Source organism: Miniopterus natalensis, chromosome 7 (assembly GCF_054644295.1).
Source record: "Miniopterus natalensis isolate mMinNat1 chromosome 7, mMinNat1.hap1, whole genome shotgun sequence".
Taxonomy (NCBI): Eukaryota; Metazoa; Chordata; class Mammalia; order Chiroptera; family Miniopteridae; genus Miniopterus; species Miniopterus natalensis.
In genome coordinates this window covers 27,479,340-27,505,137 of record NC_142087.1, presented here as the reverse complement: position 1 = coordinate 27,505,137, position 25,798 = coordinate 27,479,340, and the positions used below count along the sequence as shown (strand labels likewise).

Sequence of the window (25,798 nt, the reverse complement as noted above, 5' to 3'; positions counted from 1 at the left end):
TAAAAAGTTTTTGCACAGCAAAGGAAACGATCCAGAAAATGAAAAGACAACCCACTGAATGGTAGAACATATTTGCCAATGATACATCTATATGATAAGAGGGTAATACCCAAAACTTATAAAGAACTCAGACAACTCAACACCACAAAAAACAACAAAAAACCAACAACATTCCAATTGAAAAATGGGAAAGGACCTGAATAGACACTTCTCCAAAGAGGACACACAGATGGCCAAGAGATATATGAATATATGCTCAACGTCACTAATGATCAGAGATGCAAATTAAGACTACAATGAGGTATCAGCTCACACCTGTCAGAATGGCTGCCATCAATAAATCAACAAGTGCTGGTGAGGCTGTGGAGAAAAGGGAACCCTGGTGCACTATTGATGGGAATGCAGACTGGGGCAGCCACTGTGGAAAACAGCATGGCGTTTCCTCAAAAAATTAAAAATGGAACTGGCCTTTTTTTTTTTTTTTTTTTGCCAGATGGGAGGGGGGGTTGGGGCCTGAGTGAAAAAGGTGAAGGGATTAAGCAAAAAAACCCCCAAAAGTCATAGACACAGACAACACTATGGTGATTGCCAGGGGAGGGAGGGGAAGGGGAGGTGGAGGAGGGTATGGGGGATACATGGTGATGGAGGGAGACTCGACTTGGGGTGGTGAACACACAATACAGTGTACAGATGATGTGTTGTGGAATTGTGCACCTGAAGCCTGTATAATTTTGTTAACCAGTGTCACCTCAATACATTCAATAAAAAGAAAAAAAAATAAAGCAAAACAAGGGAATGTATCTCTAAAAGGAGCTAGAAAGAAGTCACTTTTGCTCTCCCCTAGGAATGGTGTTTGTGTTAAGTGAGGTCACTTAGTTTGGGATTTGGTTTCCTTTCAGTTTCCTAACAAAGTCGTGGCACAGTCAGCTTGTGATGTGCTTCAGTTGCTGGTTTCCTACTGGGAAAAGCTTCAGACGTTTGAAACCTCTCTGCCTCTGAAAATTGCAGAAGTAAGTCTCGTTTCTTTTTATTATACACAGTATCCCCCCCAAAAAATGTATACACAGTTTACCAGCTGATACCTACCTCAGTTTTGAAAGCAGAATGTATTTTAATAAACACTGCCTTTATAATTATTCAGTGTGTGTATACATGTTTTTGGGACACCCTATATTTGATATTTAATTGATTATGAATACTCAAGTAACTGTTAGAGAGCTGAATATTAAATTGCCACGTGAGTCTTCGTTTTTAAGATTGAGCTGCACTGGTTCTCAGCTATGATTTCGGGCACCATGTAAAAGCTACCAGTGTTCCTGGGCAGAGCCTTACACTTGGGGAGTTTGAAAGGCAGACACGACCACAACAAAGAGGGCTTTGTAGATTGGACTTCATTCATCCATAGTAATTTGGATGGTGCCAACAAGGAGTAGGCAGCTGGTTATGATGCCCTCTGCCTGGGGGGGGGGGGGACTGTTGTGTAAAACAGGAGCCTCCCAGACTGAAGGCCCGGACTGTGCTTTCTGCCATGGCCTGATTACCCAGCTGTAATGAGATTACTGCTATAATACCCTCCGTGAGGGTGATTGGTGGAGTAGAGGGCCAGAGGAGCAGGAAGAATCCACTCAGCGATAATGTCCTGGTGCTTGACCGTACGGGAGCAGGGACCCTTGCCCCTGTAGGGCCTGGTAGCAAAGCACACCCATTCCTGCCAGTTTTTTGTTTTGTTTTGTTTTTGTTAATCTTCACGCCAGGATATTTTTTTCCATTGATTTTTAGAGAGAGTGGAAAAGTGGGACAGAGAGAGAGAGAGAGAGAGAGAGAGACACTAATTGGTTGCCTCCTACACATGCCCCGACCAGGGCCAGGGATCGAACTTGCAACCCAGGTACGTGCCCTTGACCAGGAACCAAACCCAAGACCCTTCAGTGCCTGGGCCAACGCTCTAACCACTGAACCATGCTGGCCAGGGCCCTGCCAGTTTTTATAGCTATACTTTTTAAAAACATGCCCTGTTATTTATACATCCAGTGGTAACTCTTCAAGGAAATTTGGTTTGTTTCCATGTGGTATTAGAGGGAGCATGATCCTGACTCATTTTTTCTCAGCCCAAGACAAATTTCACCAGCGCGGTCACTGTTCTCATAAGTGATTTTTTGATGTTAAGTGACCTAGAGTGAATTAGAACTGCAGACATAGGAATATGGTGCTGCACCATGTAAACTTGAGTTTTGGGGCAACCGTATAATTTATTGTCTACACAGAATGCCTTTGAGAATAGAAGGCATGCTGAGACACTGGGATAACGGGAGTAGACCTGAGGCGATTTATAAGAAAACTAAATGGGAGCATTTTCATAACTGTTCTTGAAAGCATTTTTTGCTTTTCTACGGGAAATGTGGAGACTGAAGATAGAAATTGTATGACTACAGAGAGAAATATTTCTCCAGGGCCCCCAATTTTGCTACCAGTAGAGTGGAGTGGAAGCCATATGGGACTCTTACCATACGGCTTTCAAAAGTGTCACTATGGTCTGTTTGATTGGGGATTTGTCTTTTATACAGATCCTTGTGGCCACAATTGCTTTTCTTTTACCAAGTGCAGAGTTCTCCTCAGTGGAAACAGATAAGAAGGTAGGTGGCACCTTGGCTAAGTTTCTCCTGAAGTCTATTTAAAAAAAATGTAAAACAGAATGATAAATAGTATTACTCGCAGGGCTGTCCTTCGTAGTACCTTCTCTGCTAACCCTCCTGTGAAAACCTCACTCATTCATTTATTCCTGTTTTAGTTGTGTGTCCGTTGAACAGTTACTATCGTGCAGGGACAATTCTGTTTGTTATTACCGTAGTGAAGTCTGAAAGACTGCAGTATAAGGTCCTGGGCCTGTTTCCTCTTGCAGTTTATTGTGTCCTTGCTGCTCTGCCTCTTGGACTGGTGCATGGCATTGCCGGTGAGCGCCCTGCTGCGCCCAGCGTCCACGGTGGCCCTGGAGGAGCAGCACTCACCCAGAGCCCCTTTGCTGGATTACATCTACAGGGTGAGTCTCCAGCTGGGCCTAACAGGCCTAGCGTCTGGGCTTGAGCATCCAAGAATTCCCAAATACGTTTTGTGCATGTACTTATTTACCAATGCCCTTTCGAAGAGGGCTTATGGGGGGGGGGGGTAAAAGAAATGAATAACTTAGGGAAACAGACAGGTATAATGGAAGAGAAGCAATGATTACCAAGTGAAAGGTGCGTGCATTGTCACATGACTGTCATCTTTACACAACTGCAGTTTGATTAGAATCCCCCAGTTTTCATGGAACATAGTCCAGATCTACTTAATTTAAAAAAAAAAAATCTGTTTATATTGTAGGAATATCCACAGCCTTAGTTTGACAAAATCTGTTTTTCAAAGGAAGAAAAAAGTATAGTGGTCCCAGTAACCTCTTTGCTTTAAAGATCTTTAGAAATAAATTAATGAAATATATCACATCAAAATGATTAACATCATCATTTTTATAGCACTTAAAATATTTGAATTTCACCCCATACTAATGACTAGGCGTGGTGTTTGCTCTGGACCCTTTATACTATCCTCCTTTAAAAAAATATATATATATCTTTATTGATTTCAGAGAGAGGAAGGGAGAGGGGGAGAGAGAGAAACATCAGTGATGGGAAAGTCACTGATTGGCTGCCTCCTGCATGCCCCCAACTAGGGATGGAGCCCGAAACCCCAGCATGTTCCCTGACTAGGAATCGAACTGAGATCGCCTGGATCCCAGGTCAATGCTCAACCGCTGAGCCACACCCAGCAGGGCTATACTATCCTTCTATATAGGCCTTTCAGTCTGTCCTGTGAGGGCCTTATTTATTATTATTATTATTATTATTATTATTTATTACTATTTATTTATTTAGCATTTGTGTGTCCATTCAATAATTATTTTTATGTAGGGACAATTCTGTTGTTTATTTTTTTAGTAACAAACCTTTAACAATAGGTTTTTAAAAGAGATTCCAAGTCATTAATTGATTACTTTATTGCCTTATTTTAAAATTTATTAAATTTTAAAAATACCACTTAACCATGGTTGAAATTCTACTAAAAAGTATTGTGTATTTTTAAATGGATTCTTCACTAATTAAAGATTTAAATCACTATGTTGGGATCAATTAGCTACTGCTGTCATCCTTAAAGTAGCCACAATTATTTAAATTCATCTCTTTTCTTAAAAATGTCTCTTAAAATTGCTTTACCAATTTAAAGTCACCTCATAGTTAACACGATTCATAAATTTATCGAATAAGTCTTCATTGTATTTTTAAAGGAAACTTTCTATTGAAGTATAAATGCACTTAGAAAATTGCATCAATCATAAGAAAGAGCCTGATGAATTTTCACAAAGTAAATATACCTCTGAAGCCAGATCCCAACTCTAGAAACAGAACATTCCTAGCCTGCCAGAAGTCCCCACTGCACCTCCTCCTAGTCAGTACCCCCCCCCCACATACCTAGGGATAACCACTCTCTTGACACAGATGGATTAGTTCTGCCTATTTTTGAACTTTATATAGATGGAAGCATACTGTAAGTTCTTTTGTGCCTGATGTCTCCACACAACATTGTTTTTGAGGGATTCGTTATGTTGTTGTGAATAGTTGGAGGTTTTTCACTCTCATTGCTCTTTGGAATTACACAGTGAGAATAAACCACAATTTATTTTCTATTCTACTGTTGATGGAAATTTGGGTAGTTTAGAGTTTGGGACCATAAAGGACAGTTCTGTGAACATTCTATTCTAGTATGTTTTTTGGTACACATATATGTGTGCATTTCTGCCAGGGACATACCCAGGAGTGGAGTTGCTGGAATACATATATTTTGCTTTAGTGGTGAACACTAAATAATTTTCTGGAGTGGCTGTGCTAATTTATACCGTCACCAACAGTGTCTCAGATTTGCAGCTGCTAACCCTTTGCTATCTGGTGGGTACGCAGTGGTATTGTATTGTGGTTTTAATTTGCGTTTCTTATTTTTATTACATTTGACTAATAGAAAGTAATTCTTTCAATGACAGAAGCTCACTTTTATATTAATAAGAAAGCTACCATAGTTTTTCTATGGTGCCTTTCTGCTAGGAAGATGGCACATTTAGGTGAGTGTCCTTGGCTGACAGCATGTTCTTGGTTCTTTTTAGCTGTGCACAAAGGCTGCGTACTCCCCAGTCCTCCTCCAGTCCCCAAGGGGCAACACTGGTAGAAGGAACTAAACAGGGAGATGTCCAGCCTGACCACAAGGCCTCCTGCCATGTGGGAAAATCCAAGTTAGTCATCTGAAAGTGAAATGACAGAAAGAGACTAGACTTTGGGTGGTGAGCACACAGTTCAATATATGGATGATGCTTTATAGAATTATACACCTGAAACCTATATAATTTTATTAACCAATGTAATCCCAATAAATTCAATAAAAATATTTTTAAATAGATAAATAAAAGTGAATTAACTTCATATAAATATATTTAGCCCAAAGATGTCTCCTTAGTTTCTAGAATATTACCTTGATTTTCATACAGAATAGCAAAATAGGCACTTTTTTACTTTTGCTTTTTTTTTCCTGCCTTGAGAATATATTTATTGACATTGATGTGAAAGGAACAAATAAACTTGCTAATAGCAAGAATATGTTTTAGAATGGAAAAGATTTGTTGTTTTAAACTATTACCAAGCAGGAGTCCTACCTCCTAAGGGACAGAGGTTAGTGGCATCCGTGGCACACATTCCCTTCTGTTTCCACAGGTTCTGCACTGCTGTGTCTGTGGCTCAAGCACATACACCCAACAGAGTCACTACACACTGACCCTGGCCGACCTGTCATCCTCAGATTATGACCCCTTCCTGCCGCTGGCAAATGTGATGAATTCTGAGCCAGTCCAGTATCATTCATCAGCAGAACTGGGCAACCTGCTTACTGTGGAAGAGGGTGAGTTTTTTTCAGAATATTAATTTTTGTGGGCAGGAAAAGGAAAGATTATATAGCCTTTTATCCATGCTTGCTGTGTTGTTTTTAATTCTAGTTGCTGAAAGCCTGGTTTCTAAAGTTCTCTGAAAATTCTGCCTTCCTTGTTTCTTCTCTTTTTCTCTATTTCTTCTTTCTTTTTCCATCTAAGTTGAATTTTGTATTATTGAAGAACCATATGTCTCAGACCCATGGGACCCACAAAAACAGGTCATTTTCTATCCCCAAGGAGCTTTACATCTAATGGGAGAGGCAGGATAAATGTGTGTGGACTCTTTCGTGGACTGGCAGCACCATAGGGGCTTCCCGTGGAGAAGGGTTGAAGCGAGACTTAGAAGGATGGACCGACTTTGAAAGGAGCTGGTGAGGTGCTCCTAAGAGAGCGTCCTGGAGAGAGGTGGGGACCTACATGCACCCCTTAGGATAGCTCTGTTTACAGCATATAGGGGCAGTTTTAGAGCGTGTGGGCATCTCCAGGACTTAGTATGTCCTTCACGGCCACCCTTCTCCCCAGGATGACAGGAGCTCATCTCTGGAATGTGAGTCAAAATGTGGGTGTGTCGTCTATCCATACATCTGATAAAATTGCATAGAGCCCCCCTGAACTCTGAATATTGGCGAATTATTTCCGTGTCAGTTTCCTGATTGTAATATGGCACTATAGGTACGGAAGATGTCACTGTTGGAGTGAAGGATATTTAAACTCTCTTCGTGTTCTTTCTCACAAATGCATGTGAATCTTCAACTGTCTCAAAATTAGAAGTTAAAAAAAAAAAAAGTGGGTGTGGAGGCCCAAGAATGGAACTCTGGGTAAAAGTACCCTTAAAGACAAAGGAGTGCGGGAATGCCCCCAGGAAAGGAAAGCGAGGGAAATGGAGAGACGAATCAGGGAAGAGCCATTTCCAGAGGTCCCAGGAAGAGGGTAGGTAGGGAGCGAGGAAGGTCAGCAGTGGCGAGGAAGGTCAGCTGTGGCGGGGGCTTCGGAAAGCTCGGGCAGGGTGGGAACAGAACAGGAGCTGTTGGATTTCCCAGCCGAATGTTCGGTGGCTGGTTTTGCTGAGTACTCTGGGCAGAGTGATTGGTCTGTGGCCAGGTGGCATGAGCAGATGACCTGGGGGTGACCATTCAGATCTCTAAACAGACCCTCTGTGGAGCCTTTGGTGGAGAGAGGAAGGACAGAGCAGGCACTAGCCGGCCGAGGGCACGGGGTCCGGGGCTGTGCTGGCGAAACGGCAGAGCCTGGAGTGAGGTTCCAGCTGCGAGGGGCTGGGTGAAGTGCGGATGGAGAGGACCAGCGTCGGGGCCCTGCTCAGGAACGTGGGCTCGGGAGCCAGCCTGTCCTTGTCTTAGCTCCATTTGATAGATGAGCAAACCCAAGTGAAGGATTTTCCCAGGGGTGTGCAAGTCAGAAGCAATGGAGACAGGATTTGGATTTAAGGTCTGATGACCAAGGTCCTGAAACCTCGCACCACTTCCTCTGATATTTTGCAAGAATACCCTGAGGACTCATTTTGAGCGTGTTGCTGGTGGATGGCGTGTGGCACATTTTCATTTGTCTCCTTGTTGCCCTCCATTTGCTTAATTATGTAGTTGTCTTTTTCTGGAGTTCAATGTTTGTTTAAAATGCAATATTTTCTTGACTTTTTCCCCACAGTTGTAAATTCAAACTTTATTTTTTTAATAAAGTGACCCTTTATCTGTTTCCTTTGTTTCCTACCTTGTTTCCTACCATGTCTCATAAGAAAATTAATTTACTTTGTCCCAAAGTCATTAATTTACATTCATCCCATATAACTATTATAAAAATAGGTTCACCCCTAATTATGACTCATCATGATAAACTGGCCCAGCTCAAGGAGAAGCTGTAAATGGCATGCACCATGTGCCCCCCTCATTAATACCTCTAAGTGCTTAAAATGAAAGGAAGGGAGGAGCTTTAAAAAATAAAAGTTAAAGGACAGCTTAAAATTACTGCTTCTATATTTTATCTCTAAGTTTAGAAAAATAAATAAATATTTGGCCTATATTTTTCATAGTTTGTAGAAGTCATGAGCTTGTTTTTCATTAATGGAATCTAGACTTTCTTTTCATTTCTCAGGGCACCCACAGGCAGTCGATCCAGCTGCAGTCTGCCAGGGAAGAACAATTCTCATTTTATAAACAGTTCCTTTTCTTACTTCTCAGTAACAAAAAAAAAGTATTTTGGGTTTTTATTGAGTGTGTCATAGTTTATGACTTGATCAGTGTGACTTCAGGTTAATTTCCCATTGTAGAATTCAAACATGTTCATTAAAATACGAATTTGTATTTATCTCAAATTGAAAGCACAACCTGTGTAAGTAGAAATAGAGGGAAGTTGCTATTGCAGTAGTTATTTTATGCCTTGGGCTTTATCAAATGAGGCCTTTATAGTTCGTTTCATGACCTGCTCTGCCATGTCATCACTACACGGTGTCTTCCCTGATGACTCCTGAGCTGGCCGTGCCTTTGCTGCTGGGGCATTAACATTTCTGATGGGGCAGATATTCATATGGAATGATAAGCATGAATAAAAACATCTGTAGCTTTTGAAAAAGTTGATGTAGACTCAAAAGCAAAGGTATTCATAACTGTAGTTTCAAGGGAATTAGCTGAGGTATCTTGGATTTCTCAGCTGTGTGGAAATCATACACACGTCTGCCAGGGGTGAGAAGAGGAGTTTAATTTTTAGAAACTGATGTAGATGGCCTCCTTCGCTTCTACAAAAGGAGGATTTTTTATGTGAAGTTTTTCTTTTACATTATTGAATCCAGATGGTTTTTTGTTCATTGAAAAGCAAAAAAAATCAAGAAGAAATCCAAGAAAAGTCAGGACAGTCTTGTTTTCCTCAGTCATCATATAGAATTTCTTAGATTCTAGGAACTGATTATCTGTTTCTAGATTTATACGTCATAAAATTGATGTTTTATAAATAAGTCAATTGGATTTCAGTGTCTGAGACGGAGAGTGTTTAGCATGAAAAAATTAATTTTCTTGTGGATTTAGGTTAAATTAATGTTAAAGTAATTTTGTTAATTTAATTAATAAATTGAATTTATTTTATTAATATTTAATTTTTGATTACTGTTTAATTTTTTATGTTGTGATTTTAGAAAACAACTATTTTCTAAACCTTTAAGCCCAATTATAAATCTTAGTTAATTTAAATATCTAGTGATATATTTTTGTTAAAATGAAAAGATTTCATTTTAACTTGTGTTTAGATTAATGCACAATTTTTTTGTAAATGTGGTAAATTAAACTCTCCCTAACTGGTTCTCAAGCTTAAGTGGTCTTTTCAGTCCATACTTAGAGATTTAGTTTGTATGCTTCTCCGTTCTACCTCAAACATTCTAGAAGGCCCACTTTTAGATGCAGTTTTCAAGTCTTTCTATACATTTGAAGTCTTGAAAATTTTGTAAGTCGGTTGTTCTTGGGCTTTTAATCATCAACTACAAATTTAGTTAAAGCCTTCTTAGTATTTCCATGAATTATTAATATACCAGATTCTGTTAAATATTTAAAATGCCCTAACAACAAAACATAAATTGTCACGGTGATCTTAAAACAAATTGCAAAAAAACAGGGTTGGGCAAAAGTAGTTTTACAGTTGTTCATGTGGAAAATAATACAATAATTAATAAATAATAATACAAGAATAAACTGTGTTTCACGTACTCGCAACTGTCAAGCGTCAGGCTGGTTCGTTTCCTTATCACTGTCTGCTTTTATCCTACTGAGGGAAGCAAGGTGACCTCTCTGGCCCAGCTTCCACCTGCCCCCAGCCTCCAGCCCCCAGCTGTCCTGCTCTGCAACCCTCTCCAACCTCAGATTTTGACTTCCCAGAGTCCCTGAACTGTCACCTTTTTAAGGACAAGGACCTTTCTCTTGTTTATTGCTGTGTCTACACATTTTTAAATGTCCCTTTTGGAATGAAATCTTCATGTAAGTTGATTCTTTTAGCACTCTATTTAAACTGTGCCTTTAAATTCATATAGAATGTGTCAAAAAAGAAAATAAGTGAAAAAGATTCCTAGACTTAAAAAAAAGCAAATATTGTAAGCGCAGCTTGGAGCCTGGTGGTGGTCGGTGTAAATCTCCATTCTCTGCTCTCGCCTTTTGCGGTTTCACTGCTGCTCACAGAGAGGAAGAGGCGAAGCTTGGAGCTGATCCCCCTGACCGCCCGCATGGTGATGGCCCACCTGGTGAACCACCTGGGACACTTCCCGCTCCGGGGCGGCCCGGCCGTGCTGCACAGCCTGGTCAGCGAGAACCACGACAACACGCACGCCGAAGCCTCCGAGCTGTCCTCCGAGGTGTTCAGGAGCCCGAACCTGCAGCTGTTCGTGTTCAACGACAGCACCCTCATCTCCTACCTCCAGACACCCGCCGAAGGCCTGGCGGGCAGCTCGCCAGCCGGCGCGCGCTCCGACGTGAGGGTGATCGTGAGGGACATCTCGGGGAAGTACTCCTGGGATGGGAAGGTGCTATATGGCCCTTTGGAAGGCTGCCTGGCACCCCGCAGCAGAAGCTCTTCCTTCCTGTCTTCGGGCTGGCATCACCAGACGCTTGGACCTCAGAGAGAGTTTGCTCAGACTGAGGAGGGAGATGATGTCCTTGACAAATTACTTGAAAACATTGGCCACACAAGTCCCGAATGCCTTTTACCATCACAGTTAAATCTCAATGAGCCTTCCCTACCCCCCTGTGGAATGAATCGTGACCAAGAGAAGGAAATCATCGAGGCCATTTTGCGCCAGGCCGCACAAGAACACGAGTACGTTGAGAGGAGGGACTCGGATTCGGCCATGCAGGTCAGCAGCCAGGAGCAGCCCTCGCCCGTGGAGCCCCGAGGACCCTTTTATTTCTGCAGGTTGTTGCTTGATGACTTGGGAATGAATTCATGGGACAGAAGGTAACAATCCACCCTGGACCTTTAACTATTTTGTTGTTATTTTTGTGTGATTGTTCTTTTTTTATCAGTTTGGAGTTGGGGAAGCAGAGAACAGAAATGGGAATTTTTCTCAATTTCAGCATTTACCACTTATTTTCTGCTGCTAAATTAGAGCTAGAAACTGTGCTGTACTGATTGCACAGATCAATTCCAGACATCTGTTGTACGTTTTAAAGGCTTTCAAAACATGTTCTGATGAAAGGTAGCTTGACACAGGAGTTCAAGAGGAGCAGTTAAATCCAGTGGGAAGTGTGGTTCAGTGGAGAGGACGGTGGAACGGGGTGGACCTGAGGATGGAGTGGAGTTGTGTTTTTTTGTTTTTTTTCAATCCTCACCCGAGGATATTTTTTTCATTGCTTTTCAGAGAGTGGAAGGGGGAGGAAAGGGAGAGAGAGAGAGACAGACGTCCATTGGTTGCCTTCCGCATGTGCAACCGAGGTATGTGCCCTTGGCCGGAACTGAGCCAGGGACCCTTCAGTCTGTGGGCCGACGCCCTGACCACTGAGCCAAACCGGCCAGGGCTGGAGTGGGCTTTTAAGGACAGAGGTGGGGGAAAGAGATTCATGGCAGAGGCACATGCACACAGGCCACATACTCGCCACAGAGCCGCCCGGAGTCCTGGACAGCAGTGGGGTGCAGTGGACTTCTGCTGCCTTTGAATGTCTTAAGGAGAGAGGAACCCATTCTGTGACTTGGGTCACAAAGCTTTTGTGCATGCAGTGGATGGGTAGGTGGGTGAATGGATGGGTGACAGGTAAGTCAGTTGATTGATTGATGAGAGAGCAAACTTGGTCTGTGATCCCATGACTTCTATTCTGTCCCTCCTCCTATTTAGGAAGAAGTTCCACCTGCTGAGGAAAACCTCAAAGTTACTGAGAGAGCTGAAAAACCTGGACTCCCGCCAGTGGTACGTGAAAGGTGTCACGGCACTCTGTCCCCTTGTGTCTGTGCAGCGTAGGTGGCAGGTACCGATGACAGATAACCGGGGAGACACCCGAGGGTAGCTCTGTAGCGCAGAATCCGCTGACGTTTGCACATGTCGCCCTGTCGGTGTTTCTGCCCTAGCAGAGTAGGCTTGCATGTGCGCCACACAGCAAAGAGGTCAGTGTTTCCCCCGACCCCAGGTGTGTGCCTCTGATCGGGGCCCTTTCATGTGGTGGCCAGTGGACATTGATTGTCATTTAATCGCTGCGGCCGTCCCTTTTTCTTTGAGGAACGGAGCCTCACCCAGGTCAGGTGTCATCTGCCCCTGCCCACACGTGCTGTGCTGTTCGGAGCCAGTGAGCCCGACTTCCTACCCATGCTGTGCGCTGACGCACTGCCCTTCTGAGGTTTCTTCTCCACAGTGCTGGCATGGTTAAAACCTGCTGTAATTAGTGACTGTCTAATACTAAGCCTCACCTTCCAAAGCTGGACCAATCTCAAATCTCCCACATTTTCAGGCAGTCTCAGAAGCAACTCTAAAAAGCTCACCACCAGTTTTTGATTTGGGGAAATGTATGCTCCAAAAATGTCTCAGTAAAGTAAGAATAGTAGTGGGTACATAACACGTGCTCCTTGAGCAAACTGCTTCCTTAACCTTTACTTTTTAAAAAACTCATTTCAAAAATAGCCTTTGTTCCTCTTTTACTGCTTTTTCAAAGTATGTTTTTATTGATTCTAGAGAGAGAGGACAGGAGAGGGGGAGAAAGAGAGAAACATCGATGTGAGAAACATCGATTGGCTGCCCCCCCATACACACCCTGACTGGGACTGAACCCACAACCTGGGCATGTGCCCTGACCAACCGGGAATCAAACCGGGAATCAAACCGGCAACCTTTCCGTGCACAGGATGATGCTCAGCCAATTGCGCCTGGGGTGTTCCACTTTTATTCCCTTAAGAATATCATAACATCTTTCATTAGCAATGAAAAACCTGAGGCCATTACTCCTCACGTCCCCGTGATCATACTGAGTTTCCCAGTTGCTGTGCCTCTTTTTCTCTAGAATAGACACTGGATTCTCTGGAAAGACACTGGATTCTCTGAAAATTCTGAGGAATTTCTGCTGAAGGACTTAGGGACTCGCTTCTTCTCCCTCTCGTCCTCAGTATTAGACAAGCTGTCACTTGGCTTCCACACTCAGTTTTCCAAGCATATGCTGAATTACTTGGCGCTCCTTAGTATTAAGTGAATACACTGGTATCTTGTGATCGCGAGTGTTAATGCACTTTGGTTGCATGAGATACAGTTGAATTAGCTCCCCGGGGTGCTGCTGTAGTAAAATATGGCTTTGGAGAGCTGATTGGCACATCCTCTGCCCCTTGATTAACCTTCGCTTCAAACCCCACCTCCTGGTGCCTTCTTGACATCTGAAAAGGTATCAACTTTTTTTAAAAATGGAAATAAGTCAGGGACTCTTTAGCTGTGAGAAATCTAGACCATCTCCTGTATTGGTCAGTAAGCAGATAACACACCATGCTCCTCAACTTTCAACCAGGGTGTTTCTATTTATTTCTGGTATCAGCTTCTCTCTCTGCTATGAAGGCATAGTTCTTGCTTAGCATGCTCTTAGGAAAAGTAGAGGCTATCCTGCAGCTATCATCTGTATACTGTATACTGTCAGCAGAGATGAAAGAGTGTGATGCTTGTACATACAGCGATTTCTCCTTTTAAATATTAATGCCTCTTGCCACCACATGCTAAGGTGAAAGTTAAAATTGTTTCTTTTGCTTGGCCTTTGAATGTGACAGCACAGGTCACATTCGTAATAAGAAAGAAAAATGCATTCTAATGAGGAACAGGGCATGGTTGGTTTCATGTATGTGTTTTCCCGAATTACCTGCTCCTTCATGCATGGGTCATGCAGCTTCTGGATATGAAGTGCTGTTGATGTTGCTAATTATCATTTCAAAGCCTGGCTCTAATAAGGCCAGACACCAGCGTCTGCATCCTAGCAGGCTCTCTGTGGTGCTAACATTTGGAGGATGTGAAATTTGATGAATGTTTACAGCTAAAGATCACCTTTCCTCACACCTACATCAGTCAGGCAGTCATTGAGGCTTAACTCCCTTGTGCTCCCACGTGGAGTTAATGAGGACTCAAGGATCTGGGAGCAGCTACAATGTAAAGAGCTTGGACTTGATAAACCTAAGATTGTATGTAAAGTATATAGAAAAATTAAATGCTGAGTACTTTTTTAAAAAGAGAGAGAGCTGCCAAAGAAATTGAGTAACTATACTTTTTTCTTCTTTGTTGAAAGAGACAATCTTTTAGGTCATGGTTATGATCTCTATTATCATCTGAGCCCCCAAATCATTACAGCTCTAAGAATGAGCCAGCCAGATTCTAGGCTTCATTTCCCCCCTGCCTGTTGCTCAGGGAGTAAATTGTGTCACCTTTTGGAGCCTCATACTCATGAGGACAAGCTTTCTGACAGTCTGGAAGTACAAGGTGTACTAGAGCATTGAGCCCCAGGGATCCATCCGCACAAAACTCACCTCTCCTCATAACACCTGCTCTCATCAAGAGAGGCACCCCCAAGGGTGTGCTCATGTGACACCAGTCAGGGCATTCAGTGTCCACCTTCTCCCGTGGCAGCAGGCCAGTGAGCATCAAAAGCCTTAAACCTGGGCAGTGATGACGATTCCATTTCTATGAATTTATTTTAAGGACATATCAAAGACAATGTGAAAATGTCTTAAAAATGGAAGCAACCTAACTGTCCTATATTGAGGATTTGCAATGTGGTATATTAATATAATGGAATGTTCTACAACCGTTAAATAACTTAATTGTAGAAACACATGGTATTAAAGTGTTCATACTAAAAAATGGTTCAGATGGAGAATTTTATGTTATGTATATTTTAAACAATGAAGTATTCATAAATATTTTAAGTGGGGGAAAAAACAATTGTAAAATAGAATATAGTAGCTTCTCATTTTTGTGTACAAAAATGGTAATAGGTTCTTTGCTTATATATTGAAATAACAAGTTTTTGTAACTTTTTGTTAAATTTTGTAATTTTTATTGTATTTTTATCACATGCAGACTATGGGAAAAATGAATAAGCTGTCTGGATAAATAGGAGAGTACTTTCCTCCATTTATTTATATGACTTTTTGAGTTTCAGTTCATTCTGCTTATCAGTAAACAAACAAACAAACACATAAAACAATAATAACAACTACTGCAGAAGGAAATACTTGAGAATATGTTAAAATATGGAGCCAAGTTCCCACCAGGTTGGATGTCCAACCAGACTACAATGTTGAGATATTAAACAGTTTGACAGTGGAAACATTTTCATATTGTTTGAGCTCTTGATAGTTTTTTCTATGAGATTTTTCAGAATGTAATGCAAAAATAAGGAGAGGAATGGAACTACTCTGGAAGCAGTCATCCACCATTTTAGAAGGTAGAAACCAGAGTAGAGCTCCTGGATGGTGAGGCTGTGGAATGAGCAGTTCTTGATCATAGCTCTGTTTCAATGAGAAACGTCTTCATCTCTAACCTCTCTCTAGGTCCAGTTATTTTGACATTTTACTCCAGGTATAATTTGTAGAAATGGGTCACTAATACATTTAAATGTATCATCATATTTCTGGTCAGTTCACCAGAAATTTAACTGGGCACCTACTGTGTGCCACAGACTGCGCTAGATGTACAAAAGGTAAAAGGGAAGGGCTCCTTTCCTCAACGCACACATTACGTTTACAGGATTTAATAGCAACGTGCCCCAAATCCATCATGGAGGAAATGGATGAAGGGTTTATATGGCCAAAGAGGTTTCCCTGGACAGCTATACACCCTACCAGGCACCGTCAGATTAGTCAGAGCACAGAGTGGGTATACCCCTCACAAAGAAGGTATCTAGATGTGTTCTGCTTGGAAGAAGTCTCTGTTTCCCATGAAGTCTTGTGAGGCATGTTCTACAGTTCCCGTTATGAACTACCCAGTATCCTTAGTTTGAAGTGTAGAAAATGAAATATGGGTGGTTACATGGATCTTTTTCACAATTGATATCTGTTTGAAATGCTTTCAAAGATATTTTTTAACAAAAGAGGAGAGAACTTGCCAAACCCTGTGTTGTAACATGCTGTGAAGTGTATCGTGCCTTGAGAGAGTGATCTCGAGAACCAGACTACCGTGCTTCAATTCCCAGTCTCCTGCTTGGCATGTGTGCTCTTTAAAACTCTCTGTGCCTCCTTTCAGCCGTCTCTACGAGGGAGGTGATGATGGCAAAACTTGTCTCATTAGGGCTGTTGAAAGTAAATGAGATCATGTGTGGAACCTCCTTAGAACAGTGACTGACCCCTAGGAAGTTCTCAGTAGGAGTTATGCTGGTGGTAGTTATAAAATAAAATTTTATATATAAAAATTCTCACTTCTTTAAAAATTTGTAGCCGTGAAACGCATAAAATTGCAGTGTTTTACATTGCCGAAGGTCAGGAAGACAAGTGTTCCATCCTTTCCAATGAAAAAGGGAGCCAAGCATATGAAGACTTCGTTGCCGGACTCGGATGGGAGGTAATTAATTTCATTCAGTAGGTATTTGTTGACCAGCATTATTTAAGATGTATGTAAACTAGACATTCATTGTATATGTTTTTACAAGGATGTATTGAATTTGACATCTAGTTGTTTTTCGGTACTTTATACATGAACTTTTGTTTCCCATTAACTTTCGTCTCAATACTGTTTCATTGGCTCTTTATTAGAGCTCAGTAGTCAGATCAGCTCAGATCGGCTCTCCCAGCCATAGACAGTGTGTGGCTGGGGACAGATATGGGCAGAGAAGCAGTGGCTTTGGCCACAGTGTGGAGAATGGAGAAGAAATCCGTAACTCGATGGGTGGAAAGGTGAAGAAAGAGTTGAAGTCTAAAGTTGGAATGAAAAGAACACAGTAACCGTGGTGGTTTAGCTATCAGCCTATCTCTCTAGGGTAGATTGCAGGAGGACTAGTAATGAAGATGCTGTTTTTTCTTTACTAAATGATACTCTGACGGACAGACATATGTACACTTACACTCATGTGTGCATACACATATATCCATCTCCAAGAACATAGTCTACAGAAAAATATATTCCCAGAATCTAAAGGAATTCAGAGTAGTTGAAATGAAAATCAGCATATCAAGTAATTTTCGCCTTACTGCTGTTGTTTCGGTTCCTTGGTTAACTGTGCTGGGAAAACTCTCCGGGTGCACAGAAAGACTTGTCCCTGAGAGTTGAGGTTAGCAAGGGGACTGCTGTGGAGGTGGAGGCAGGGCAAGGGCACTTCAAGGTCAAGACTATACTTTCTAAAAGGTCAAGTAGGTTTTGGTCTAAAAGAGTTATTACACTCCCAATAAATCATTATTCTTCTTACTAATAAGGTTACTTTTTTGCCATACAAAATACTTATTATTTAACTAGTAGGTTAGCTAACTTTGTTCCTTCTGTACGCTTGCGCGCGCGCGTGTGTATACATGTGTGTGTATACATATGTATCTCCAGTGTGCACCAAACTTTTGATAGTTGTTTTCTTAAGTTGGTAGGATTACAGAACACTCTCATTGTTAATGTTTCTTTAATGTTTTAATTTTGTCTGACTTTGTATTGCATTTGTTTTCATCAGAAAGCTATAGAAATGAATGTAATTAAATTTTTTGAAAATCCACTTTCCTTCTTAGTGAATAAGAGCTGCTAGTGTTTAGCCCTGATTCTCCTTCCCCTTTGTGACCTGTCTCAGGTGGACCTCTCTACGCACTGTGGGTTCATGGGTGGCCTCCAGCGCAATGGCAGCACAGGACAGACCGCCCCCTACTATGCTACCTCGACTGTGGAAGTGATTTTCCACGTTTCCACTCGGATGCCATCAGACTCAGATGATTCACTCACCAAAAAGGTAAGGGGCCCTGGCCCTAGGTGGGCTCTCTGAGAACTGGACAAAGGCCACGGCACAACGTGCACTGGATTTTGCCTCAGTGTCACCCTTCTCAAACTGCAGCTGTAGTTCATCTGAACTATCCAGGGTGGCACAGACTAGATAAAGAAATAGTGAAAAGCAACCAGTCATTTGAATCTTAAATCCTGAGATGAAGATTTAGGAAGGATCTTTAATGTTATTACTCTTGGATCTGCCCTCACATGACTGTTAAATTGACAGAAGGTGACGTTGTTGATCTCTGCGGTTGGCAAAGGTCATGGGATGTATGACCCTGTACCAGTGGAGCTCTGGGAAAGCAGGCACCTCAGGCTTGCTGTGTGGTAGTGTGGCGGTGTCTGTCAACATAGTCAGTGCAGGTGTCCCGCTGCCCAGTTGCCCCACCTTTGGCCCTCTCCTTGTGTTCTGCAAGTTGGCCCTGTGGGCAGTTTTCTCTAGCAATCAAAGGAAACCTCCCCGACCCCCTAAGGTGACCCCCTAAGGTAACCCCCCAGGGGAACACGCCTTGTACTTTCTAATCTGCTGGATGTCACCTCAGGTGGCCTTCTGTTAGAAGTGAGGAGCCCCTGAATGGAAGAGGAATTTTAATCTGGGAAGGAAGCCTAGAAATCTGACCCATTCTTGTGAGTTTCCAGATGAGAAGAAAAACTTTGACTAGCCTGCTAGTGAGTGGCAGAACCTGGAATTCCTGCCTCACGCACTCTTCCTACAAGGCTCTGAGGACAGCACCTGGGTGGGTTGGAAAACGGGCCATTCAGATGCTGACTAAGGCTGGCCCTTCGGGGCTCTGGTGTGTTTGTGATAGGCACAGTCTGCAAACAGGCAGACCTGGGCTCAAGTTTGTGTCCATTCACTTCACCAGGCTGGGCCTCAGTTTCCCCATCTATTAAATGAGATAAAAGATACAGCTTAGGTCACAGGGTTGTTGTGAAGTAAATGGATAAGGCCCGTAAAATTGCTTAGCATGGTGCCTGGTAAGATCTCTACCCATCAGCCCTCGTCATTGCCCATCAGTCTAATTGATTCTTTCCCTCCCTGGTGTATTAGGCAGATATTGATATTGGCCTCACTGTACCTACTTTGTGTCCTTCCTCTGCGGCTCTGCTTTTCACTCCTGTGGCTGCAGACCCCTGGCCCACGTTTGTGGTGGGCAGCAGTGCGTCTGCTCATGAAGCCTCAGCACTCTGGTTGCGGCACGATCACTGACGACTCTCACAGTGACTGACCAAGGGTCTTGGATGCAAAGTCTGATTGGCTTTCACCCCTGGCCCGCGTGCCAGCATGCCTCCCGCCGGCCCTGGCCATGGGCTGGCTCCACACCTTCGGTTTTGATGGCTGCCTTGGCTGTGGCATTCTTAGCGAGGAGGCCTTGCCCCCAGAGACTCTATTTCAGATTACTAAGACCCCAGGTGGGGTTTACACATTTGTTTTACTTTAAGTACCTAGTAAGTTGCTGCTACTCTGAAAATGTGTCACTGTATTCTATGATTTTATGACTGAGAACTGTTTTATTAAAAGATAGGTTTATATAGAAAAATTTTTAAAAACTGTTTTCTAATTAGAGTAGGGTTGTCTTTTTTGGGAAAAGACATGGTGTTTTCTTGATAAAATGCCACGCGATAAATAATGTTCCAAGGCTTGGCCTGCCTGAAGGATTCCCTGCTGTAATAATCAAAATTCAGCTGATACCTTTTGCAGCTCCGAGATTTAGCATCATTAGTGACAAACTCTCTTCATCAGGATGCCTCACAGCTAGACTAAAAATCAGTCACAGTAACAGCAGCCCACAGCTTCTTGTCTTATTCTAACCAAATTGTCCCTAACAGCTTAAAAATGAGCTGCAAAAATTCTAAAGTGATTCATGCTCTTTTCTGCCCCAGTCATGGGGGCACTTTTTCAATCCTGCAATCCGGTTGCAACCCCATGCTGAACTCTTGATCCCACACTGCAGAAATTTGTTAGCTCTAGCTAGATTAGATTTTTCACAGCTAATCTAACTGCTGTAGGGGTTTGCAGAGTGGGGACAGGGCTGTGCTATTGGATTTGTCCAATTCATTTGACTCCAGGACTATAATTGCACTTATGTCTTACAAGGCTTTTATAGCCCGAGGCTGGCCAGCCGCATGAAAAGCAATTGGCAGTGATGCAGTGCGAGGGAAAAGGGATGAAAGGCCCACATTATCAGTCTCCGGGCAGCGCCGCTCTGGCAGGAAGTTTCTTGGTTAATTTACAAATAAAACTTAGATTTTAGGATGGGCACACTGTCAGCTGCACAATGAGGATGTCAGACCCGACTGTTACTTAGTAAAAGTAGCAGTGGGGCCCACGGAGGAGCAGGAATTCTTCAATCAAACAGACGACTCTTTCTGGAGCCAGCTGGCGATGTAATGCAATTAGCCGAGAAAGGAGGTCAGCCTGTTAGGTGTGTACCATGGCCAGTGTCACCAGTGCGTGCTGCCTGGCAGCAGCAGGCAGAACGGCCCAGGCAGAGGGACGTTAAAACTGTCAGGACGGGAAGTGGCAGGACATGTGCTTGATTTCTTAGGACTTGAGAACTGAGCATTTGTCCTGGGCCTGTTAAGCGCCTGTCCATTCTGGAGCCTGCCATGCGGTTAAAGCCGTAGCTGGCATGAGTGACAGCTCCATTCCAGGACGAGACGCCTCAGTCTCCTCCCAGGTTACACATGAGTCATACCAACTTGACTTGTGTGCACACAACTCGCTGAGGGATCTCTGATTTAAGGGCCTGGAATCAAAAACTTTCAAAACTCACAAAATAACATCTCTGTAATGAAATCGCCTTTAAATTGAACAACACGCTGAAGTTTCCAGAGTCTGTGCACTGACATGGCTGACAGTAAGGCCAGGCTGACGTACTCTTTTCACCGGTTTGTATTCTTGTCATCACCAGAAGTGGGTGTGTTTCCGCTCTTTGCTCCAGATTTATCAGCCAATTGGCCCCGTGGCCTTAGCTCTCAGGTTTGTGAGTCAGAGTTAAACTGTGGTGTGTCCCGAGGTCTGAGGCACATGACATTGAAAGCAGCTTGAGATGATGAATATTGTATTATTACCACACAGAAGCAGCTCTTACTTAATTACAGAATCGCCACACTGGGAGGATGGGTCTATGGGCATGATGCTACTCTCCCTTGCTGCGGCCCTGAGGATCAGCTGCACACGGAATTGGGAGAGGCCTACTTGGCTTAGACAACTGAGTAGCCTAACTTAGAAAAGGAAGAGTAACTGCAAGATTTCAATAATGACCAGATCACCTCCGAGCTAAGGTCCTGCAACGTACGCTTCTGGACCCATGGGAGCGGTCGCCCAGAGGGTGCTGGCGTTAGGTGGCAGCCCCACAATTGAAAGGCGTTTAGTAGGTGGGTTGATCCTGTTAAGACATTCGTGCCAGTATTACATCAACGGGCACAGAACCACCAGGGAGGCCGGCTCTCTCTGCGGGATGGAGAGATAGGTGTGAGTTCTCGGGAGCCCCGTCTCTCACAATTAATTACCTTCCTCCGGTCTAAATTCCTGCCAAAGTTTCAACTCGATACTATTCATATTTCCCTTGAACGCATGCCTTTATTGTGCTGCTGGCGATGCTGGCTACCATGTTTTCACTCCAGAAGGATTGCATTTCAGGAGTGGGTTCTGAGGTCCTTGAATATTTTATCAAGAAGGAAAAAGACAAGTTTTAGTATCTAAGATGGAAATAGAGAAATAGAGATGTTCAGCTTTACTATGAGAACCCACTAGTTTTGTTTTTTTAAATTATTTATGTAATGGGCTACCTGCTACCCTTTTAGCCTTTATGTGTGAGAGGGGGAGGAAAAGAAAACTTAGTGAGTACTTTGCATTTAGAAAGCTGTGGGTGCTATTAAATCGTTCCGGATCATCGCGACTTGTGCTCAGCACCCACAGTTGCATTGGCCCCAGAGCCCATGTTCAGACAGTGAAATCGTGTGCCCCTCAGTACAGGTACAAAGGTACGGATGCCAGTTCCTGTTTTAAAAACTGACTTGTACAGTCGAGCCCAGAAGTATGAGAGAGTGAAGTGTAAGAAGGCATCGTAGCAAACCAGCTTCCTTTGTCACCTTACAAATGGAAAGGAGGCCATGTTAGGGTCCCTTTGGGTTTTCCCTTTGTGGTCAAATAGTCTATAAAGAAAATGGTATTTATGCAATACGTTTTAACATGTTTTTACTAAATAGTATTCCAAAGCCTCCTTTTTTTATGTTTTAAGACAGCACTAAGACATTACCTTTGAGATAACATCTCTATTTTATTAAAGTGCCTCTGAATGTCATCACTTTTAGGCTTAGTCTATTAAATAACACAGGAGGCAGGAAATGCTTTTCCACGGTGGTAGACAGCACTGTCCTGCAGTGTGTGCGAGGACCAAAACCTCACACTTTCCATAGGTCATGAGGCCTTCACCAGTCAGCCTTTATGGTTTTAGGACTTTGATTTTGGCCAACATTTTAATCTTTATCATCTGGTTTCTTTTAGCCACACTTGCATACTTACTGAGATGATTTCATACGATGCTATCTCCAGCCCAGGACGTGCAGTCATCGTGCAGGAGCTTTATCACCGAGTCCTTGCATCTGACAGAGCCTAGCCCTAGACGAACTCTCAAAGGTCCCTTCCTTGGAGGCATGTGAAAGCCCCTCAGAGGGCCAGGAATCTCTGACTTGCTATTAAATTTTATGGCCTCTCTGTGTATAAAGTAATAAACAAGTGGGCTAACCTGTGTGAGCTGTGACAACACAGTAGCTTTGGTGTAGGGAGATAGCCATGAAAAGCAGAGATGGTGCCGGGTTAGGAGCCCAGCCCAGGTTTCCAGGCCCGCCCTGCCACCCGCTGTCCTGCACCTTGAGGAGGTGATGCCCTCACCTTCCTGAGCCCCATTGCCTCCTTTTTAGATAACATAGAGATTGAACAAAACAATACGTGTGGACACACTTTCTGTACAGTAAGGCACTCTTTCAATGCTAGGTACTAGTGTTATTACATTTAAGCAATATTTATTAGTTTCTTAAACAAAAATAATTTTATACATCTTAAAGGTTTATCACAAATCTCGTTTTTATGCATTTGGTAACAATTTTATTATAATGGCTTATGTTCTCTTATATTCGTATTTTTTTCTTAATAACCATTAAATTAAGTCTTAGGAAGCTCTACCATAATATGGAATAAAAGACTCATGTTGTTAATTGTTTACCAACATGCTCAGCAATATAAAGCATGAGGCTTCGATGCAGGAGTAAAATTTAATTTAAAAAAATCCTTGAAAAGGCCTTGTCCCTGCCCAGCCATAACGCGATGCATTTGTGCATCATCTCAGCACCAGTGAGTTTCGTCGAAGGCGAGCTGTATTTCCATGCCTTTGTGCTCGTCCAAATCCTCACAGAGGGCTTTGGTGGTCTAGCCATGTTTGGTAGTGAAATACTTTTGCCTCTGAGTATTATAATTCAATTTGTAAGCCATGACCCCTCATAAACTGCTTGTTATCACTCTGATTAATAAAGAGCCAATTTGCCATTGCAGCTTCGTCACTTGGGGAATGACGAGGTCCACATCGTCTGGTCGGAACACTCCAGGGACTACCGCAGGGGTATTATCCCAACCGCCTTTGGAGACGTTTCAATCATTATTTACCCAATAAAGAATCACATGTTCTTTATCACGATAACGAAGAAACCGGAGGTACGTTTTCACATTATTGACTGACTGTGTTAACTGACTCATGCAGCATTTGCCTTATGATTCACTGTTATTAAAAAACTGATATAAATATGTAAAAGGGGACTTTTTTCAAGTGGTGAATGACTTAGATGTATGTGAATTACACATGCTATAGGGATTAAATATGAATTGGGATTTTCAAAGAATCTTCATGAGCACAGAATTCCATATTTTATTACTTAGCCTGATTTTTAAAAATGTTTTAAATTTATGATTTTTAAAAATGTTTCAAATTTTTAAAATTGTGTAATTAGACATTTTTACACTTTTAAATTTGGGGCATATTGATTAATAATAAGAATTGAGTGAACCCCATATTGCATCTAGCATTTTGTGGATGGCGATGGTGATAGAATTCAACCTTGTCTGATGGACGGGCGCTGCTTGCCAGGCCTCTAACTGTTGCTAATGGGGGTCAACCCTGAAGGATTATGGGCATGTCCATGAAGACGCTGGGCTTCTATAGCACAGCCCATGTGATGACTTTTAACAACGGAAGCATCTTGCCACAGAATCAATTCAGCATGTCACGTGGTATTGATCATGGGGATGGCTGGAACAATCAGTGGTTATGTGCGATGTCCTAATTGGCTGCAGTTTTGATCCCTGCCATGTCTTCAGTGGTACTTTAGCAGCGCTTTATACAGTGACTTGTTTCTGTTTTGGAATTATTAACATTAGGTGTTTTTTTTAAGTGTCTTAATTAAACACTTAGTGTATTAAGTCACTCCTCCTCAAGAAAATGGTTTGTGTATTTACGCTTGATATTAAAAATAATCTTCATTTACATTCCAAATTATTCTCCTAATGGAGCTAAAAGTTACCATTCTAAATGTCTACTTTTAAGCTTTAAAATAATAGGTAACTGAGATTTACTGGGATATGTAACCTAACCTAAAGTGTTCAAGTTGGGAGGGTTAAGTGAGTTGAGAAATAAAAGGTGCTCAAACAGTGCCTGGCCCAGAGGAAAAGCTATTTAAGTATTAGTTATTATTATGGCCATTATTACTTTTTGTTATAGTTACCGCCATGAAACTAGAATAAATAATGAACCCTAAATTTAACATGATTATTTCTCAGGCTAGATACAGTATGGGTCATGAATTCAGAAAAGTCCCCCTCTGGCTAGTGAGACGCCTGACATAAAGGGAACCCTCTTTTCTATTCAGGGAGTGGAGATGCCAAAAGTTTTTCATGTTAAATATTTGTACTCTCTTTGATTTGGGTCTCTGTATATGTGAAGTTTTTGCTTTTTTATAACAAAATGCTTTTAGTGCTAATAACATTTATGTTTATCCATAAAGAGCACTACTTTAATTTTAAGAATGAAACTGAAAATTTTAGTATTGAACAATCAATAAATTTAGTATCCAGTAACTTTCAAAACTGGGAAATGTGTTTCTTTAATATTTAGTATGGATTCACTGGCTTTATTTAGTTCATTTTCAACATGGTCCTCTAAAATGTCACTTGACGTTTTTAAAATGTTGTCTTTATTTCTATAACATACAAAGAAAATAAAAGGTGTTACACTTATACTGCATGAAGACGAGTATTAATGTTCCCTTTTACATTTTTTTAATGTATTTAAGTTGTATGAATTTGGTCATAAATTCTGGCAAGATGAATTGAGCAAATTGCATTCTTCGTATTTCAACTCAAAAAGCCTAAAGGGAAGAGCATAATCGCCAACTGGAAATTTAGTGTTATCCCTACATTTAAAGCACAAACCATTACACTGTAATAAAATTAATCCAGACATTTCCAGGGCAAGTGTGGCTGACCTTTTGTTCACCAACCACTGACCCCAGGGTGAATGCGAGAGGCTTGTGGAGGGAAAGTCTGTTTGTTTGGCTTCAGTCCCTGGTATTTAAATTGCATTCCCTAATCAAATGAAAAGGCTGTCCTCTCTATCAGGTTACAGAATCCATGGCAACATTTGGCCTTTTATATCCATAATGTTAGCCTCTTTGTTTGCATCTAAGTAGAGACACCTGGAGCAATGTTAACATTAACCGATTTAGCATTAATAGCTTCATTATATAAGAATTTCTGATCAGATAGCTGTTACTTTTGTTATATTGCTTCAGCTTGTATTGTTGTCATTTTTTATCTCCCTGCTTGGCAACCAGGCAATGATTTGCAAATTTTTTTTGTC

General features: G+C 42.1%; 1 protein-coding gene across 1 annotated transcript in view; it reads left to right on the top strand.

Moving 5' to 3' along the window:
* The window catches only part of RALGAPA2 (Ral GTPase activating protein catalytic subunit alpha 2), a 225,136-nt gene that overhangs the window by 120,270 nt on the left and 79,068 nt on the right, over positions 1–25,798 (top strand). Inside the window, exons 28-36 of the mRNA XM_087818894.1 lie at positions 900–1,010; positions 2,565–2,633; positions 2,900–3,037; positions 5,787–5,970; positions 10,168–10,939; positions 11,814–11,885; positions 16,367–16,490; positions 17,695–17,850; positions 23,443–23,601. Of these exons, the coding sequence (XP_087675020.1) occupies positions 900–1,010; positions 2,565–2,633; positions 2,900–3,037; positions 5,787–5,970; positions 10,168–10,939; positions 11,814–11,885; positions 16,367–16,490; positions 17,695–17,850; positions 23,443–23,601 (1,785 nt within the window). The remainder of the gene's footprint in view (positions 1–899; positions 1,011–2,564; positions 2,634–2,899; positions 3,038–5,786; positions 5,971–10,167; positions 10,940–11,813; positions 11,886–16,366; positions 16,491–17,694; positions 17,851–23,442; positions 23,602–25,798) is intronic.